Consider the following 6852-nt stretch of genomic DNA (forward strand, 5'->3'; position numbering starts at 1 on the left):
TGTTTGGTTGACGAAGACAAATCTCACTTAAGGTCCGACAAAGCTACAAAGACGGATGGAATATTTTCTTTAAGGGTTGTCATGAACGTGTCATGACGCTACACGGTTAAAAATGTACGACTATGACACTGCGCATGGCTCTTGTGAGCAGCTTACACGTAGAAAATGAAGCAGCTTCTTTCCTAAAAAGAACTTGGAGTCGGTGATTCGAGAGGAGTTAATTCATGATTTTGTCGTAAGTAGGTCGTTTATCAAAGAATCAGCGGTAATTATAGGAGTTGAACCAATTTTTAATAGTACACATAAAATTTAGAGGGAATGAATGAGAGTTAAATAATTAAATATTTTAATTAATTAATTGACTTGGTCTCATAATAAAAAATGAGTAGAAAAAAAAAAAAAAAATTTTCTCCATCTTAAACATATTTTATCCATTATCTCTTCTTAGCCGTTAGATTTGTAATGAACGATAACGTAAATTTGCCTGAAATCCGACGTCAACTCTGCTCGCCAAACGCCACCACAGCTGACCGATGATGTTCGTGCCCTATCGACTCCCGCCAAATCCCGCTACCGGTTATCGCCGGTGACCGCTCCACATTTCCGGTATTCTTCCCCTTTTTCTCGAACAAACAAAAACTCAGACCCAAAACTCTTTTTCGCGAACTAAAAACAGTAAACAAAGATCTCTTTTCGTTGGTTACTTCCAGACTTCCGTCTTCTTCAACCTCTTTCCGATTCCATCATTTTCGGAGTTCGATTCACGCATCGAATTGGACGAGTAGAGTCTTGAGCTATTTCATTTCTCCGCTAATTCCATGCGAGCTGTCTGTTTCTATCGAAATCAACGACAATGAGCGCTGTGAATATCACTAACGTTGCAGTTCTCGACAATCCATCGCCCTTCTCTACCCCTCTTCAGTTTGAGATCTCCTACGAGTGTTTGTCTCCTCTCAAATACGGTATTCCCTCGATCTACGTTTTGTCGCTTTTTATTTTCTCTGTGTTCAATCATTATTTCCCTTTCAATACTATTTCTATTAAGTTTCCATTAGGGTTTACTTTCTAGGTTTAAATCTGTTTCGAACTTCTTGTATAATTGACTGGCAATGCAAGCTGGTAAAAAGGTTAAACTTACAAACGAGTTTGTGGTTGCTAAAATGAATATAAATTTTTCAATGTTGCGTCATGTGTCCAAGGAATTTCTACTTACAGCGGACGAATTACTTGATGGAATGAAAAATGTGGTTTGATTGGAGAAGGCAGTTCAAGAGATCATTTATGAGAGAATGTGGCGTTAAAAAATTTGGGTTATGAAATTGTTCCTCGGTTTTTAGATCGACAATGAATAACATTCTCTTAATCTCTCTATTCGATTTGTCTAAGATGTTTGGGGTATTGTAGTTTTTGTTACCTCTTTATGGGAGCTCTAGTTTATAACATTTGGTGCAAACTATAAATGTTCTGGGACTGAATACTTGATATCGGCAAAATGGCTACTTAGCTTAGTTGACCTTCTTTTGGATGAGAGTGTCTTATTGTCGTCACCGTTCAAGTTTTTACTAACTTGTACCTGTAAGGTTGCAAAATTCTCAGCATACTTTCTGAACCTGTACCTGGAAATACATTTGGAAAGTGTAGGACCCTTGTTTTGTATGTTGTATTGTATATTATTCAGTATTCCATTGATTATCATATCAAGATTCCTAATGTTTTCCCTCTGCCTTCGGTGCCACTCCATGTAAGATTGAAGATAGGTAATTGACGTTGTTAGCCCGATATAGGTTGATGGATAGGATATTGCAAAATTTTAATTTATTGCATCTGTAGCGGAGTAATGGATGTCAGCCGAATATTTACCTGAGTTTATTTATATATCTTGGTCAATGGGATTTTTTATTAGCATACCCAACAAATAATTTTGGCATATCCGGAGTATGATTAACTTTTGTGATGCTAGCAAAATTAGATATGCTGCAGTTGCTTTCTTGGTTTCAATTTAAAAAATTATTTTGAGAGGTTTATGATGAAACATAAAAAGTAATTGTTTGATGTGGGTATGGTTTTGTTATTGGATATTTAAAGGGCACCATTTTAGTCCTCCAACTTTTTACTTCATGTTGAACTTTAGATATCTCAGAAGAGACTGTGTCCTTTGGTTAGTCTATACTCCAGCAGCAAGGTCTATAATTGATTAGGCTCTTTGAGGTACTCGTGGTATATGTTGAAGAAAATTCTTGATGGTTGTAGCATAGAACTTTGATGGTAGGTGTTAACGGGAAGGCAGGGAACAGAATCACAATCACTCTATGTGGTATGATATGGAATAATGACTGAAGGTCAATGAAATCAATCACATTTTTTGCTTTGACCAACCCACACACTGTTTTTACGGCTTCAATGAATGATTTATTGAAGATGTTCTTACAGAAATTCAGATTTGCTTTTATTTTTAGGGAACCTGTTAAGAAACACAAGTTGTATACAGTATATTAAGTAAATGGAGAGAGCATTTATGCAAAGACAACCAATATATTTGGGACATATCATGTCAGACTAACAAAAAATAAAGTTCAGGCAATGTTTGATTGGTCAACACCCAATGCATGCTTCAATCCAGGATTTTATGGTTTTCCTTGCTAACAAGTTACCATTCGAAAGATTGTGGCTAGGTATAATTCTATAGCATGGCCATTAGAACAGGAACTAGATAGGGACTAGTTTAGATAGAATTACAGGGCCAAATTTTCATTGAATCAAGCTCATGTTAGCCATGACATAAATACCAACATCAGTTTTGCAGGATTTCTTAGAAAAGTTTGTAATTGAAATGAATCCTTCTAGACTCTAGTTACGGGTTGATGGTGTGTCAAATCCAACCTTGGAATATTTTTGAGTTTCTTTCTTTCTGAAGCAGCCAAAGATCTCTACAAGCTTCTCTACACAAAATTCTAGCTTTATTTTTTCATTATTGTATTATTTATAATTCCATATCTTTTTCTACTGTATCGTGTTGTATGCCTCACAGTAAAAAGCCCCCGCTACATGTTTAAGCACCACATGACCTATTGCAATCGGATGTAATTGTTTCCTAAAAAAGGGAAAATTTGATTAAGCAAGAGCAACTAGATTCTATTGTATGATGAGACGTGGATATTTCTTTAAGATGTGTGAATTTGCAGTTTTTTTCTATGACACCTTCGAGAAAAGTATATCCAATTGATGACTGGAAACGTTCACTCTGTTATTTAGAAGGAAATTTGAGTGTAAGTATTTAGTTTATTCTTAAGTGTGATACGCACTTTAGTTTATAAAAAAAGTTAGTTTTATTATTGAACTCTGTACTTGGGTAAAAATTTATCATATTACGTGTGACACCTATTGCATTTTTTTAGAAGTCTAGTCAATTATATTGGTGATCATTGGACTTGCAGTAGTACCCTTTTGACTGAATCTTTCTGTCCCGACTGTTTTCTCTTTCTGCTTCAGATTTGGAATGGAAGCTAATTTACGTAGGGTCTGCTGAGGTTGAGACTTATGATCAACTCTTGGAGTGTGTTCTTGTGGGTCCTGTCAATGTTGGCAATTATCGTTTTGTATTGCAGGTAAATTTCCTTGACCAATTTCTGTATTTTGTTAATACACCATCTTGTTTATAGAGATAACCTCGCTATCCCCTCCCATATGGATCATTCCCAGGCCGACCCTCCGGACCCATCCAAAATTCCTGAAGAAGATATCATTGGCGTAACTGTACTTCTGTTGACCTGCTCATATATGGGTCAGGAGTTTATCCGCGTTGGTTACTATGTAAACAATGATTATGATGACGAGCAGCTCAGAGAAGAACCTCCAACCAAAGTCTTGATCGATAGGGTTCAGAGAAACATTCTATCTGATAAACCCAGGGTTACAAAATTTCCCATTAATTTTTACCCTGAGACCAATGATAGTGGAGAGGAACCTCCTCCTAACGATCCTGTATTGGCTGAAACTGACGGTGACGATCAACTACCCGCTTCGCCTGAACATCCTTCAGACGAACAAATTCCTTAGATTTAGCTTTGTTGAAGGAACTTCCATCCCAACTAAATCATGGAAATTTCTGTCACGGTCGTCACTTGTTCTTAGAAATCATCATTGCTGGATTCTGGATGGTTTTAAGCTCCAGAAGCTGAGATATTTTTGAGCTTATGATGGTTGGAATGCAGTGTTCAACGTGTCTTCAACTCAGTTTGACTTGTATTTCTATGGTTTGTACTTGTACAAAGACAGTCCAAATTCATTATTTTGAAGTCCTTTTTTGATAGCTAAACAACTTTTGGTGTATTAGTTAAGTCAGATAAGCAATGATGGTGAGGGAATCACTGTGGTGTTAGAAGAGAGTGAAAGACATGAAGAACTGTGAGATAGGAGTATGTTCATATGTGGAACCGTGTTGCATTGACGACAAGGAATCCGCCTTTCTCCAGATGTAAAATGGTAGTTCTGTGAATCTGATTCTAATTTGGATCTGTGCTATACACCTTGTGACATTTAGTTGATTGCAGTTTGTCCCATAGGCTCTCCAAAGAATGGTTATGTCTTAGTTGATTTGTGTCCTCCAAGTAGTCAGCAAACCATTCCCAGTAGTGGATAGGCTTCCAGCTTTTCCCTGCACAAGTCAAACAGGCCAGTTAAGCTAGGAAAATGGACAAGCCTGACCTGTTTACCAAACTTGCGAGTCCACATAACATGGCTCCTAGTCTCCCTTTTTTCCTGCAAAAAGAGCACATAACTTCAGTATCCATCCCCTTTTTCGTAAACATTGCTTTTGGTAGGAATTGTATCGTTCAAAATCTTCCACAAACAATATCTTGGAATAGCATGAATGAGCACACATGACTTCCAAAATTGGTCTTTACTACAACAATGTCTTTGCTTCTCATTTTAGACGTAGGACTCCCAAGACATTTATTTGGAATCTACATTTTAATTAACTCATTGTCCAAGTTCGTCCATATACTAGAAAACTTGCTATGGTTACCGTGAGTTTAGACTAAATATTCAAGCTAATTGAACTATATTCAAATTGGTTAAGTAGCTTTAAGTTAATTGATTGAAAGATTAGTGCAGTTGTTTCTTTCCATGTATGTACTCTATCAAGGTCTTCATCTTGGATGGACGATCTCCAATGAGGGAGACAAGAATTATGCTTTTATAGAGAAGCGACATTCCGAATCTTATAGGATTTGTCAGAATATGGTGTTACTACCACTCCTTAAGGTTAAGAACGGGAACAAACTGTCACTTTTCTTCTTCTAGTATTTAAAACTCTTTATTCTATAGTTGTGTGGGGTAGACTAATAACTAATATCTAAATCATAAACTACGTTTAGGAGGACTGGTTTAAGAGTGATTAGTTTCAATAATAGTTTATGTCCAGATTAGTTCAAGAACGAACAATGAATGAATATCCCTTAAAAGATAGAAACTCTCGGTAATTCTACCTATCATTACTACTTGATTATACTTGAGATAAAAAATTTCGAGAGGTTCAACGATAATGATATCATGATTACATATGTTTTCATACGGAGTACTTATCAATTTTAGATCTTTTCTTTTGGTAGATGCGAGATTATCTTAATAATGGAAGCTTTTTTAGAAAATGGTCAAAAAAAGAGAAAAGATTGAGAATCACATTCTTTGATTGGGTGGAAGCCAATTAAGTAATTGTGATATAAGTTTGATATGAATGAGATGATGCTTACATTTTGATGTGTAATACTGTTGCACTTGAGCTGTTCATGGATGGTGGTGACATAGGGATAGGAAAGGACAGATCCCTTATTAAAGAGGGAAATCAGTTACTATTGAAATTGCAGCCAGAAAGAAGTCCAAATCCATGGATGATGTCTTTGCTTTAAGAGAACAAAAATATGTTAAGGGTAAGGATAAGGAACACCCAATCAGCACTCACAATGATTCTTATCATCTATTCTTCTCCCTTCTATGCTCTGCCCTTTTCAACTTTTAAACCTTCAAAAATTACTCGAGAGCTATGAGTAGAGCTAGTGAAATTTTGTTACTATAGAAGTTCATCGCTAGCTGATATTTTATGAGAAATGTTTCGGTTCTTTTTCCAACCGATGTGAGATCTCACAAAAACTATTTCTTGAGTACACTATCTGAGACCCGGAATTCAAATATTCGTTGATTAATATATGATATGGGAAAAAGAGGGCATTACCCAAATGGGGAATAGTTTTGACTTTGAACCAAAGGTTATTCTACACCCAAAAGGGATATATCTAAGGACACCCTGCCCTACCCACTTGGGGTCACATCATGACTATGACACAACCTCCATTTCTTCTTGTCCTTCATCACTCTACCCTTAAACCCATTTCTTTCCTTACCCTAAATTTGAAATTTTTATGAACTAAGCTGATCCTTATGTTCTTCATATCAATGAAGTTGGAAGCTCTAAGATCTAAATTCACAGTGTTTAGCCTATTTCTATGTGGTCTTTCCTACAATGGAACAATTCTCAATATCCCAATGACACAAAACGTCTGGAGGGGAAGTGAGAAATGGAAGGAATATGAGTCAAACATCCCCCACCCATTTTTTGAATGTCATCAAGAATGGGATAAACTTTTAGTGGTGGGGGATTTTCTAACTTCTCTTCCCTGTCTCCATGATTGATTCCTTTCCATTGTAGCCACATTTCAAATCATTTGAGATCCAACCTCTTTTTTTTTTTTTTTTATATATATATATAATTGTTTAGATTTTTTTTTTTTTTTTTTTTTTTTTCATAACTTAACCCATTTTGTTAGACTTTTTTTTTTTAAATAAAAAAAAGTT

General features: G+C 36.0%; 1 protein-coding gene across 2 annotated transcripts; it reads left to right on the plus strand.

Annotated features, from left to right (window-relative positions):
* Positions 1-447: 447 nt before the first annotated feature.
* Positions 448-4549, plus strand: LOC111788566 (histone chaperone ASF1B). Of its 2 annotated transcripts, XM_023668948.2 has the most exons (4): positions 448-606; positions 711-962; positions 3490-3605; positions 3700-4549. In XM_023668948.2, exons 2-4 carry the CDS (start codon positions 854-856, stop codon positions 4054-4056), a joined length of 582 nt encoding a protein of 193 aa, XP_023524716.1. In that variant the 5' UTR covers positions 448-606; positions 711-853; the 3' UTR covers positions 4057-4549. The 2 variants fall into 2 exon arrangements, with proteins under 2 accessions (XP_023524716.1, XP_023524708.1); XM_023668940.2 differs by having other exon boundaries at positions 453-962.
* Positions 4550-6852: the final 2303 nt, after the last annotated feature.

The sequence above is a fragment of the Cucurbita pepo genome, chromosome 1 (assembly GCF_057944985.1).
Source record: "Cucurbita pepo subsp. pepo isolate OVF chromosome 1, ASM5794498v1, whole genome shotgun sequence".
Classification (NCBI taxonomy): domain Eukaryota; kingdom Viridiplantae; phylum Streptophyta; class Magnoliopsida; order Cucurbitales; family Cucurbitaceae; genus Cucurbita; species Cucurbita pepo.